At 35.3% G+C, this 14,063-nt stretch overlaps 1 protein-coding gene and 1 long non-coding RNA gene across 2 annotated transcripts; both read left to right on the top strand.

The window, feature by feature from the left end:
• The first annotated feature begins 977 nt into the window (after nucleotides 1–977).
• On the top strand, nucleotides 978–8,963 carry LOC134270858 (uncharacterized). The gene is made up of 3 exons (XR_009992901.1): nucleotides 978–1,491; nucleotides 1,658–1,780; nucleotides 8,530–8,963. It is a non-coding gene; the product is annotated as an uncharacterized LOC134270858 (long non-coding RNA).
• Nucleotides 8,964–9,196: 233 nt separating this feature from the next.
• On the top strand, nucleotides 9,197–10,747 carry LOC134270857 (uncharacterized). Its single transcript, XM_062753101.1, has 4 exons — nucleotides 9,197–9,387; nucleotides 9,572–9,644; nucleotides 9,810–10,169; nucleotides 10,322–10,747. Exons 3-4 carry the CDS (start codon nucleotides 9,824–9,826, stop codon nucleotides 10,438–10,440), a joined length of 465 nt encoding a protein of 154 aa, XP_062609085.1. The 5' UTR covers nucleotides 9,197–9,387; nucleotides 9,572–9,644; nucleotides 9,810–9,823; the 3' UTR covers nucleotides 10,441–10,747.
• The last annotated feature ends 3,316 nt before the right edge of the window (nucleotides 10,748–14,063 follow it).

The following is a 14,063-nucleotide window of genomic DNA, read 5'->3' as shown; positions in this document are numbered from 1 at the left end:
AGTCACATGATCATTTGTCATTACAGGGACAGGGAGTGGATTGGCTGATCGCCCTCTCACCCCCCCCCCCCCCCTTGGAATTTGCAGGACTATAATATATACTGGAGGAAATAAAAATGACTTTGTATGCCCTAAGTGTCCCTCCACCTTAGAAAACAGACCCAAACATAACTTCTTTTTTTTTTAGCTTCTCAGGAAATTCTGGTCTGGAAACCCCCCACCCTCCCAGTCCCAGAAAAAAATTCTGGATCTTGTAACTGAATGTAACGTTGATAACGGGGGATAACTCTTCAGAATGTCAAAGCATCGGATGACCTTTGATCCTTTAAACTTGAACCTAACCGTTTGCATTTCAGACTATTTTACCCAAATTTATACCAAAACTTTGTACTTACCGATTGTCATTATTTAGGTCCTGTAATCTTCATGAAATATAATTCAATTAAAACACAAAATGAAATAATTCCTATATGCAACGATGTGTATACCACACTAGTAGCCTACTGCACGTGCAGTGAAATCTAAAAATGATAATGCCAATGGTAAAACTAGTACTTAAGTTGGGTACGTGACGGAAGCCCAATGTGATGCAGGTGTTCAAATACATGTATAGTGCAAGAACAAATTGAAAATTATAACTTACGAAAGATGTTTTATCTTAACTTTCCATCTAGGCCTATTTCCAAAAACAGGCAAATTAGGTGTGTTTGTGTGTGTGTGTTGATGGGAGAGGGGTGGGGGTTGACTAAATTGATTGTGTATACATGTATATGGCAGCTTTCAAGAAGTTTAGAACTGCCTTGTCAAATATAAATAAACTTTGCACATTTTGAAAAATTCATCAAAAACTCTTTACACTAATTTGAATAATATTATTTGTTGATTTATAGATATGAGAAAATAGATTTAAAAAGTTCCAATTATGTGCCAAAAATTTATAACCCCCCCCCCCCTTTATCAAACCTTATTTACATCATTAATTAATTCTGTTGTTTAATTCAGACTAGTAATGAATTAAGGATATGAAATACTTATTAGATGGAGGCCCATGGGTCACATGGTCACCTGAGCATATTATGCTCAATTTGATAAAACATGTAATATGTAAATTATTGAATTATATTGACTTTTTCCTTGGTAAAGCCCAATATGAAGAAGTGTGCATTTAGAGGCAAACACCTTAGTGCGGGTATTACTGTCTCATGACAGCATCTAGTTAGTTGCTTTTTTTTCAGAAAATTCCTTATCACATGGAGTTGGGCTTATTTATCTCCAGATGCTTTTCTTGTATCTCCTTCCATCATTGGTTTGGTGGATTCACCAATCTAAAGGAAAGTAAAAAAAAGTGTCTGATGTGGACCCCATACCACAGAGCTTGCCTCTATCCATGAGGATGTGGACCCTACACCACCTGAGCCTGGATTGAATCTAACTAGCACCTTTGATGTGTCTAAGAGGGCAAGAGGATGACGATGAAGAAATAGCTGAATGGTAAGATACATTTGAATTCTTACATGTAGTATTAAAGCAAATTTAAAAAAAAAAACAGAATGAGTCAATAACACTAAAAAAGACTTTTTACATGATTGTTTCCTTTCAGAATTGAAAAATAGACTTAAAAAGATGTTAAAACTAATTATTTGTTTTTGCTTTATAGCTCCATACAGGATCTGGTCCTTCCAGACACAATTCTACAGATGTTCCTATAACCTATACCCTGGTTTCGAAGAAGTAAATTCAAGTTGGTCAGCAGCGATGGTTATAGGACTACACCAAGAAGGTATGTTTATTATACCCCCCGCAAACGAAGTTTAGGGGGGGTATATTGGAATCACCATGTCCGTCTGTCTGTCTGTCTGTCTGTCCGTCTGTCTGTAGACAAGATTTTGTCCGGACCATTACTCAGAAACTATTGGAAGGATTTTTCTGAAAATTTGTACACATATTATTCACCATATGAAGTTGTGCACCTGATATTTTCATCTTGATTGGATTATTATTTTGAATTTTACAGGTGTTTTTTCATTTTTATTTTGTGGTTTTGTCTGGACTGTTTCTCAGAAACTATTGCAAGGATTAATCTGAAAATTTGTACACTTATTATTCACCATATGAAGGTGTGCACCTGGAATTTTCAACTCGATCTTTTTGTTAATTTTTTTGCATTTTACAGGTTTTATTTTTTATTTTAATTGACTTGTTCATTTTGGGTTCATGTATAAGGTTTGAGATATAGAATCTAGAATATCTGTTCAAAAATACTACAGCTTAAAACTATACTCATAAAAACTTAAAAAGAAACATCATAAAGTGTTAAAAACAGTTTTTACATTGCACAGAAGATAATGTAATTTCATTTGTCTCTTGGGAATAATGACTGGACATGCATCCAGTTAAAGATAAATTAATGAGTTTGGTGTTGGAAGTCTCTTATCAAGTGTGTGTGTTATCTATCTCCAGGGAATAAGGCACAAGAATTAAAGATCTCTCTTCTCTTATTCTCTTAATTGTAATTTATTGTCTGTCAAAGCACTTCATCACTGGATGACCAGCTCTTTATTTTCAAAATGCAATTCAAATTGATATATCAAGATTAATTTGATTTTGTATAATGGTTTTTTTTTTCAACAATCAGTTTGCAGAGTGACATAACACATAATTGCAATATATTTTTTAATGCAGTAATAAAAAAAAATAAAATGAAAAAATTTAAACAAAATGTTACAATGGAATTACAATGTATTAGTTTTGATGTTTCATTTGGTTGCACCTTTGTTTCATTCATTAATAAAAAACATGATGAGCAATTGTATTTCACTGCAAATTTTTGTAAGTAAATTGTGAACACCTCTAGATCCATAAAGTATTTTTGAATTGGCACCTTCTCTGAAAAACCCAGCGGGGGGTATTTGTCCCTAATGGACAGTTCTAGTTTGAATTAAAAATACAATGACTTTGTGTTAATCAAATTAAATATATTTAATTATATTTATACCCGCACTTTCTAAAGAAAGTTCGGGTATATTGTTGTTACTCATGTCCGTCCGTCCGTCTGTCACACTTTTCTTCCCTGAACTCCTCCTACATTTTACACAGTAGCTTAATCATCTTTTGGGAGATGGTTGGTGGTGTCATGTAGATGTGCAGTAAGGTTTCGGAATTTTGATTTTGCCCCGGGGGGTCAAATGGGGGTCGAAAAATGACGTTTTTTTTGCTAAAAGCCCCGTCTTCCCTGAACTCCTTCTACATTTTACTTAGCAGCCTAATCATCTTTTGGGAGATGGTTGATGGTGTCATGTAGATGTGCAGTAGGTTTCGGAATTTTGATTTGGCCCCAGGGGGTCAAATGGGGGTCGAAAAATGACATTTTTTATGCTAAAAGCCCCGTCTTCCCTGCACTCCTTCTACATTTTACTCAGCAGCCTAATCATCTTTTGGGAGATGGTTGGTGGTGTCATGTAGATGTGCAGTAAGGTTTCGGAATTTGGATTTTGCCCCGGGGGGTCTAATGGGGGTCGAAAAATGACGTTTTTTATTCTAAAAGCCCCGTCTTCCCTGAACTCCTTCTACATTTTACTCAGCAGCCTAATCATCTTTTAGGAGATGGTTGGTGGTATCATGTAGATGTGTAGTAAGGTTTCGGAATTTTGATTTTGCCCCGGGGGTGTCAAAAAATGACGTTTTTTATGCTAAAAGCTCCGTCTTCCCTGAACTCCTTCTACATTTTACTCAGCAGCTTAATCATCTTTTGGGAGATGGTTGGTGGTGTCATGTAGATGTGCAGTAAGGTTTCGGAATTTTGATTTGGCCCCGGGGGGTCAAATGGGGGTCGAAAAATGACATTTTTTATGCTAAAAGCCCCGTCTTCCCTGCACTCCTTCTACATTTTACTCAGCAGCCTAATCATCTTTTGGGAGATGGTTGGTGGTGTCATGTAGATGTGCAGTAAGGTTTCGGAATTTGGATTTTGCCCCGGGGGGTCTAATGGGGGTCGAAAAATGACGTTTTTTATTCTAAAAGCCCCGTCTTCCCTGAACTCCTTCTACATTTTACTCAGCAGCCTAATCATCTTTTAGGAGATGGTTGGTGGTATCATGTAGATGTGCAGTAAGGTTTCGGAATTTTGATTTGGCCCCGGGGGGTCAAATGGGGGTCAAAAAATGACGTTTTTTATGCTAAAAGCTCCGTCTTCCCTGAACTCCTTCTACATTTTACTCAGCAGCCTAATCATCTTTTGGGAGATGGTTGGTGGTGTCATGTAGATGTGCAGTAAGGTTTCAGAATTTTGATTTTGCCCCGGGGGGTCAAATCAATAAGCGTGATCATCTTTTAGGAGAATTAAATATTTTGAAAATTAGGCAAAACATCAACATCATAGGGTAAAAAATCATAGCATGCTGGGAAACACCTTGAATTCTTATGAGTATTGTACATGTCAAATGTGAAAGTCATATCTCTTCTCAATCCAAAGTTATAAGCAAATGCAACATTTTGAAAAGTAGGTTAAGCTTCAAGGTCAAGGTCACAGATTCATGATTTATTCAGAAAGGTCTTATCATAGGTAATAATATACATGCATGTATAATATGAATTCTTTCAAAATGATGAATTTAAAACAATGTAATTTTTTTTGCAAGTAGGTCAAACTTCAAGGTCATGGGTAAAAAAAATCATGGCACTGTCACAGGTAAATACTAATTATACATATGTTTAATACAAATGCCTTGTCTCTTCTCATTCAATAGATATGACTGTGATGACCAAGGTTAAATTGACAGACTGACATACAGATGTACATATACTGATTTCAATGTGAATTGGTTAAAATTGGCCCAGTGGTTGTAGACGAGTTAATAATGTAAAGTTTCCATACAAACAAATGGACGACAGACGCAATGTGATAAAAAAAAACTGAAAAGCTCAAATGAGCTAAAAACATAGGATTCACATGTATTTTGTAAAGGTTACCATGGTTACAGTATTTGAAACCTTTTTTTCATGCAATTTTTTGAGAATCTGAAAATGTATGACATATGTATCCATTGTTGAAAAAACTGAACATTTCAGAAAACAGTATCATTGAAAATTATATATAGTTAATCAAGGTGTTTTGAGTAGCAAAATAAAGCTAGTAAACTTTTATAGCTAATTCAACCACAGAACTTAGTCAATTTTAAGATGCACAACCTTTTCAAATCTTATAATACATGTAATTATTTTTTATGGCGTCGATCTTTAGATCGGCGCACATATAGCTATGATGAAATCCCTGACTGTTCACCGCTTTCTTCATGCGCCAAATAATATAGTACTCGAACCAAGACCTTCATGTATCTGGCGTAGGAATATACATGCCACTTTTTTGCGTTTATTCCATAAATTGCTTGAAAATAATACAATTTCAACAGTCCTATACATAGTTGACAACTCATCCACTTTCGTCGCGTTACTTTTCGACTAGTCTCGTTTTCCCCAGACTCTCGCTCTCGAGACTTTGCCCGCTCGGGCAAAGTCTCGAGAGCGAGAGTTGGGGAAAACGAGACTACTTTTCGACCCTTAATAACCTGATTATTTTTTATGACACGGTGAGTCATGCTTATCGCCCGAATCCCCGATTTCCAGATTTGGTTCGTAAATTAGGTTGTATTTTTAACTTCCAGTTACAACCCAAGCTTGATCTATGTAAACAATGCCGGTGGCTATGATGTGGTTCAGTAGGCCAGTAAATTATCGGTGGAGGTGTAAATAATTAATTGTTTTGACAAATCAAAATTTAAAATGGCTTCCGATAGAACAAGATTGTTATTAAGACCAGCAGGAACAAATTGAACAAAGAGAAAGAAAAACAATATTTATGTACATGTCAAGGAATCTTGGAAAACAACTTTCATTACCTGATTACCTAAAATAAAGTGATCGAAAACAGTGTAGGTCTTACTGTAAATTTAGTACACATTACACTGGTTAATTAGATAATTAAATAATTGAAAAGTAATTTCAAATCCTCTATAAAAATTGCACCAAGGACCTATATATAAACAATATATTAGTATATATTACATGATGTAGGTCCCTGTTAGCACATACCGAAAAGGCTTTTTTTAATGCAGACTTACTATAATTCAGGTCAATGCTGGACAGTGAAACCAATGTTCTTATTTAACATGTCAATTTGATAAATAATTTTTCATCATTGTAAGTAAATAATTCAGTAAAGCCTTTTTTTGAATAGAAGATTTATCAATACATGTACACAAATGACCAGATTTATATATCTTGGGTGTTGGCAAGTATGGTCCTGATACTCTTTTACCGGGGTACAGACTTGTGACTACATATTTAAACCTGTTCTCAAGCTGTTCAGTTGGACCATATGAGTTGAATGCTTTTATTTCATAAATGCTGAAATCGTGGTATTTTATCTAGATATACATGTACAACTAAGCTATATAATTATTTCACAGTATCACTGCCCATATCTAAAGGGCGGCGCCATTGTGGCCCTTCAGGCCTTTGATAAAATATTTATGTAATCATTTCTGATTCAATGGAGAACAAGAGATACAACCAACATGTTCATGTTTTATGTTATTTTTAGTAATTTGTTTGTTTGTTGTGAAAACATCTCTCTCGGGAATTTTTCCCTCATATGGAGACACCGCCACTTAAAAGTAATGAAGACAAGGTGTACTGTTTGTTAAACACTGATGCCCACATATGCCAGCTTATGGCGAAGGTTGAAGTTTCTCAAATGTATGTCAAACTCAAAGGTCAAGGTCAAAGGGTTAAAATTGTTGGTATCGAAAGAAAGTCTTGTCACAAGGAATACACATGTGAAATATAAAGAAATCCCTAGTACTTCCTGTTCAAAAGTTAATTGCCAAGGTTAATTCCTTTTTTTAAGTGGGTCTAACTCTAGGGCCAAGGTCAAACATATTTATACCTGTTGAAAGTTTACAATGAATACACATGTGAAGCATGAAAACCCTAGCACCTACTGGTAAAAAGTTTAAGCCAAATTACTGATCAAATTTCTGCAGACAAACAGTCAGACATATAGTCAAATGGAAAAAAAAATTCTATTTTGGAGTCACAAGATCAACTGCAATTTCACGAACAGGGAGTGGCTAGGGAGATTGGACCCCCCCCCCCCCAGAGTTTGCTTTCTTATTTAAATAAGACTATATACTGAAGCAAATAAATATTTACTTTGGACATCATCTCCCTTGGAAAACATTGACCCCATGAACCCACTATCATTGTTTTTACTTCGTTTTCAGTTTTTTGTCTTTGCTTGTGAGAAAATTCTGGGCTGACATTTTTTTGACTGAGGTGTGAACCCCCCTCCCCCCTCCTGAAAAAAATCTGGATCTGCACCTGTAACTGAATGTCACATCAACAACGGGAGATAACTTCACAATGTGAAAATCCGACTATACTGTGGCATGCGATGATCTTTGAACTTTAACCTAATCTAAATTTTGCATTTCGGTTCATTTTACCCCAATCTATACTTAAACTTGTACTTACCAACTCAGAACTGTCATAGGTCCTGAGAACTTCATGAAATATAATCCAATTATAACACAAAATGATTTTGTCAATACACATCACACTGCAGCATGTGCATGCTATCCTGTTTGACAAACCTTGGCTAAATGCAGATGAAGCACGAATCGGCCGAGGTGTGCCGAGTGGTGCGTATTCTAAAAATATGATAATGGGTGACGCAACCCAATGTAATGTAGAAATTTTCCAAAAGGTGCAATTTACATGTAAACATGTATACCGTAAATCTGGAAATTTTTACGTTGATTTTATTTTGCGATTCTGGGTCAAAATGCTGTTGATTATATTTTTTATGTTTCAAAATTTTGCGAATGACCACTACTTTGTTTACATTTTCTTATTGATGAATTATTTTTAAGACAAATATTTTTGCGAATGCAATGAATTTGCAAATTTGCTAAAAATTTATCTACAGCAAAAATATCCAGATTTACAGTAGTTCAAGAACAAATTTTAAAATAAATTCATAACAAACTATGTTTTAACATAACTTTTCCATCTTCATGTGTATCCTATTAAAAAAAAAAAGTACGGTTCATGAGAGTGTGTGTGTGAATGTGTGTGGTGTTTGTTTTTTTTTTTGGGGGGGGGGGGAGGGGCATTATTAAATTTAAAGAGGTACCAATTATGAGCAAAATATTTTTTAAAATCTAATTTACACATAGGCGTCTGAACCAGGGGGCTTAACCCCCCCCCCTTTTTTTTTGCAAAGATGGACATTTTCTATGTATTGAAAATTGGGGTTAACTTTACTTTTTTGGTTGGTTTAGCCCCCTCCCGTCCCCACTTTCAATTTCCTTCCGACGCCTATGAAGCATATAAAATACATATAAGAGGCACTGAGTCATAGGTCACATAGTCACAGGGTCTGAGAAAGTTATACTCAATGTGACGAATACATATACTGAAATCAAATTTTATTAGTTGAGCCTCAATGTATATTAAAATTGATTTTTACAGAGCAGCAAAGGTGACTTCACCTACTGGTGATGCTCCAAGCGTTCCGAAACCATAAACTGTCCTGCAACAGTATCACATAAAGGAAACACCTTCAGACTAAACTCGAGGGAGCATATCCACCCAGCTGACAAAGGAGCCTTGAAGAAAACTGTTTGCAGGAACTTAAAAAAATATATTCTAAATAATGTTACAATGGTCTTTTCAATACCCAAATCTGAATGTCATTTACAATTATGAATCTTAGATTAACTGAATATCTTCTATCTCAATTTAGGTGAAAGCAACAGCTTGTCAAGACATTCATAAGCCTGCCAGGATGTATTGTGGAGGATGTCATGCTAGAAAACATCACGCCAGAGGACCACGACCTCCCTAAGATCTGCAACCTTAGGAGAATAGCTAACCAAGTCCGAGCAGATATGCACCCAGAGGAGCCAAAGGACCTCAGCTTTGGGGTGAGTTGAAGACTAAATATGATCTACTAAATATTAATCTATTTAATGACATCTTTTAAGTTGTTAACTAAATTCATAAAAATAAGTTATTCTTAGAACATTTTATTTAAATTTTTTTTAATTATTTATATTTTCCTTTCTGAGAACTGAATGATTTAAAACATTACTATAAACAACTAGTGAGTTTCATAATTATGTTTAAGATAGACATGCAATATCTTGAGGATTTCCTGGTGGGGGATGTGCACACTGATGACCTGAGACATTTGATGTTTTCCTCACCAGCTTCTTCTTCTCTGCTATGCCTTACCCTGGTATTGTGACGGAACATTCGAGGCCACCTCCTAGCCATCAACTTTGGTCCATCCATGCCTCCATCAGGAGATGAGAAAGCAACAGACAGGTGCCACTCCTTTTTGTGCTTATGTCCAGGAGAAATCAAAAGATCTTCCTTATAAAGTTTAGAATTACGGTTTTCCATACCTCACATTATATAAATTTAATCATGGCATACATGATACTTCATCTCTAAAAAAGTTATCTTACCTAGTATTTGTATTTTAAAAAATTCCTTACTTTTTTTTTAGGTTCTCAAGAAGTTGAAAGAAACCTTAGGGGTAGAGCCAGAAGCCCAGGGTTTTGTTTCTGACTTTGAGAAAGGTAAATACATGTATTAATATGACTTTTAAAAAGAAAAAAATGTAAAAATAAATAAAAAAAGATGATATCAACAATAAGTAATGTAAATAAATTTAAATTATGCTATAAATGTAAACAAAAATGCTAATTTATATTTGCAACCTTCATTAATTAGTTTTTTTTCAGTTGTGTGAAAAGCAATGATCAGGGAAGTTTTCTTGGCTGCCTCCATTAAGGGCTGTGTATTCCATTTCACCCAAGCTGTATGGTGGAAGACACAGGAACTTGGCCATAAGACAACATACAGTCAGCGGGAGGCTGGGTATCGATACATCAGGATGCTCATGGTGCTGCAGTTTCTATCATCCACCAACACAGAGCCAGCATTCCAACGTCTAAGCCAGCGTCTAAGTCAGCGAGCTACATCCACCGAGCTGAGGAACCTTGTTGGCTACACGGAGAACACCTGGCTAAACAACCCCGTGTGGAGGTCAGGGAACTGGTCCATCTACAGACAGTCCATCAGGACCAACAATGACGTGGAAGGTAATACATGTACATTTATATAATTATGTAGTGCAAAAATAATATTTTTCTAGTATGGTTTACTTCTTGATGAAAATGTTATCTCTTAATTGAGAACATGTATGTTCTTGTCGTTTTCAACAAATAAAATGATAATTAAACTTTCACTTTAGGTTACCACACATGGATCAATGCAGACATGGGACGAGGCAACAAATCCTACATTGAAGTGATCATTGTTGAGCTTACCCACCAACTGGTGAATGAAGAACAAATCTTCCGAAACCAATGACAAAAACAGCGCAGGATGAAATGCGGTTTACACCAGACCTGGGAGGAGTATGGGCAGCGCTCTGTATCCCAGCTCCTCAGCGAGTGCGGAGATATCTAAGGACCATGCAGTGACTAATGAACTTTAGTGTTATTGTGTATAGTGCTGTGATATGTGCTCTTTCATGAACTTCCAAGTTATTACATGTACTGTGAAATGTGCTTTCAAGTGAACCTCTTTTATCGTGTGCTTTAATACTTTATAGTGAACATTTCAACGACACGAGGATTGGACTTAATTTCTGTGCAGATTTAGTGTGACATTGATGTGCATCATAATTAAATATGTTGTTTGAAAATATTTTAACTGTTATGTAATATGTAATTTTAAGATGTTCTTAATGATAGAATTAAAATACTTTAGACATTTCACGCGAATTTCTGTAGTCCTTGTCCATACACTTACTTCAGACACATCTGCTTACACGGGTTATGTAATTTTTTTCTGCAATAACTGCGACTGTTAATTCCAGTAGTAACAAACAAAGAAAGACATTTTATTGTTTATATTTATATCTGTTTAAATAATCATTTAAAGTAGGATTAAAAAGATTAATTATTGTATTAATGATGCGAACGTCTTTATACGTTTCATTGATGGAACAGCCACTGATCAAGAAATCTGTACAGGCAACATGCCTACTGTAGTTCATGCAGTGATTAACGCAATGGGTTTCTTAAGAAATAAAGGAGAAACTATTCAGTGGATGTAAATATATGTATTGTGAAAAGCACTGACGTTTACAGTCATATGCTTACTTTGGCATATAAACCAGCATTCATATCTTAGGAGCACAGGCACTTGTTTCTGTAATATTTCTAGCTATTTCTGTTTGTTTGCTCTGTGATTACTCTTTGAAAGTTTGAGCGGATATCTTGATAATTCTACCGAATGTAAATTTCGCCAAGCAAATGGTCAGGACTAAGGAGGCCTAGGCCTAATATGCATGTAAATCTTGTGCACCTGTCTTTGTGTCTCGATTGTCAGTGGGCATGGTCTATTGAAATTGACATGGAAGGCCTCTTGTAATTTAAATTTAGTGGACAATTTTTTTTCTAAATTATAATCTACTACTTTATTCGGTTTACCAGGGTCATCAACGCCTGTTGATTATCCCAAATTATCCCACATTTCCAACTATCATTGATGCCCTGGCATAATCTGTAAAGTTGACAGTGATTCCTTGTATTTGCATTTCATTGTGAAATAAAATTGTAAATTAAGATGTAATAGATTTGAAATACATGTGGTCTCCCATGTCAATTTCAATAGTTCCCGCCCACTAGCTGATGTCAAACACAAAGACAGCCGTGCAAGATTAATACATGCATATAAGGCCTCCTTAGTGTTTAGACACAAACACAGATGCACAAGGTTTACATGCATATTAGGCATCCTTAACTCCTCATTGATTGCTTGGCGAAACTTCATTGATTTACATTGCTGTAGAATGCTCAAGAAATCATGGTAACTCTAGTACCGTAACTTTCAAAGAGTTATCAGAGAGAAAACGAATAGAAATGGAAATATATGATGATCGATATTAATATACAATTAAAGTACATCACTGAGGGTGTCGGCAAGATTCCAGTTCCCCAAGACCAAGTCTATTTCCCGAGGCGCTTGTGCCGAGGGAAATAGGCTTGATCGAGAGGAACTGGAATCTTGCTGACTCCCTCAGTGATATACTTTAACTGTTTTATTATACCGATACAAAAATTAGACATTTTCAAAGCCAGTAACTGCAATTCTAATTCAAACAATACAATTATAAAGGAAATGGAAATAAAGGAAATATTAATTACTTAGAATGTAAATGAAATAAATAAATTCAATAAATTGTCTTAAAGTTTGCATTTGAATCAATTAGATACAAAATACTTTTATCTACAAGAAACTTTTTTTTGTTTTATAAACAATTTCCACTGTTACAAAGTTACATGGTCTGTGGATAGCTCTCAGCTAGTGCACATTAGTTTGCAAGGATGACGTCACAATAACAAGTTACATTTTCCCGTATAAATTAGGCCCCGACTCCTTATACAGCTGCATTATGAATATTCATGATTTTTAGCTCTACTGGTCAGAGACCAGAAGAGCTTATGCGATAGTAATGCGTCCGTCATCCGTCCGTCTGTCTGTCCGTCTGTAACAATTTTTCAAAATGCTACTCCTCCTACAGTTTTGGTCTGATTTCAATATAACTTGGCACACAAGTAGACTACACAAAGATACATAATTCTATTTATCTGTTTTTGATTTCGATGAACGGTGTTGCCGTTGTTACTAAAAATAAAAATTTTTGTGAAAATCATTCAAAATGCTACTCCTCCTACAGTTTAAATCTGATTTTAATATAACTTGGCACACAAGTAGATTACACAAAAATACATACTGTAAACCAACTTTTATTCGCGTGCGAGAAATATTCGCGAGTTTCGCTACTTACTGTAAATCGCGAATATTAATAGCCGCGGATTACTTATTTTTGCCTTGTGTGAGAAGAAAAGGGTTCCTCAGTCGCGAAAATTGATCGTCGCGGATTGATTGCAGACTGACCAATCGCGAATAAAAGATGACGCGAATAATAGTTGGTTTACAGTAATTCTATATAGCGGTTTTTGATTTCGATGAACGGTGTTCCCATTGTTACTAAAAATAGAATTAAAAAATACTTTCAAAATGCTACTCCTCCTACAGTTTTGGTCAGATTTCAATATAACTTGGCACACAACTAAACTACACTAAGATACATAATTCTGTATATTGGTTTTTGATTTCAAAGAACGGTGTTGCTGTTGTTACTAAAAATAGAAATTTCTGTGAAAAACATTCAAAATGCTACTCCTCCTATAGTTTTAATCTGATTTCAGTATAACTTGGCACACAAGTAGACTACACAAAGATACATAATTCTATATAGCGGTTTTTGATTTCGATGAACGGTGTTCCCATTGTTACTAAAAATAGAATTAAAAAATACTTTCAAAATGCTACTCCTCCTACAGTTTGGTCAGATTTCAATATAACTTGGCACACAACTAGACTACACTAAGATACATAATTCTGTATATTGGTTTTTGATTTCAAAGAACAGTGTTGCTGTTGTTACTAAAAATAGAAATTTCTGTGAAAAACATTCAAAATGCTACTCCTCCTACAGTTTTGGTCTGATTTCAATATAACTTGGCATACAAGTGGACTACACTAAGATAAATAATTCTGTATAGGTTTTTGTTTCAATGAACAGTGTTGCTGTTGTTACTAAAGATAGAAATTTCTTTGAAATACATTTAAAATGCTACTCCTCCTACAGTTTTAGTCTGATTTCAATATAACTTGGCACACAAGTAGACTACACTAAGATACATAATTCTGTGTATCAGTTTTTAGCTCACCTGAGCCGAAGGCTCAAGTGAGCTTTTCTGATCACATTTTGTCCGTCGTCCGTCCGTCTGTCTGTCTGTCTGTCCGTCTGTAAACTTTTCACATTTTCAACTTCTTCTCAAGAACCACTGGGCCAATTTTGACCAAACTTGGTACAAAGCATCCTTGGGTGAAGGGAAATTTAAATTATGAAAATG

Source organism: Saccostrea cucullata, unplaced genomic scaffold (genome assembly GCF_032062105.1).
Source record: "Saccostrea cucullata isolate Sc308-1 unplaced genomic scaffold, CSIRO_AGI_Scuc_v1 ctg193, whole genome shotgun sequence".
Lineage (NCBI taxonomy): Eukaryota > Metazoa > Mollusca > Bivalvia > Ostreida > Ostreidae > Saccostrea > Saccostrea cuccullata.
This window is presented reverse-complemented; position numbering and strand designations above follow the sequence as displayed.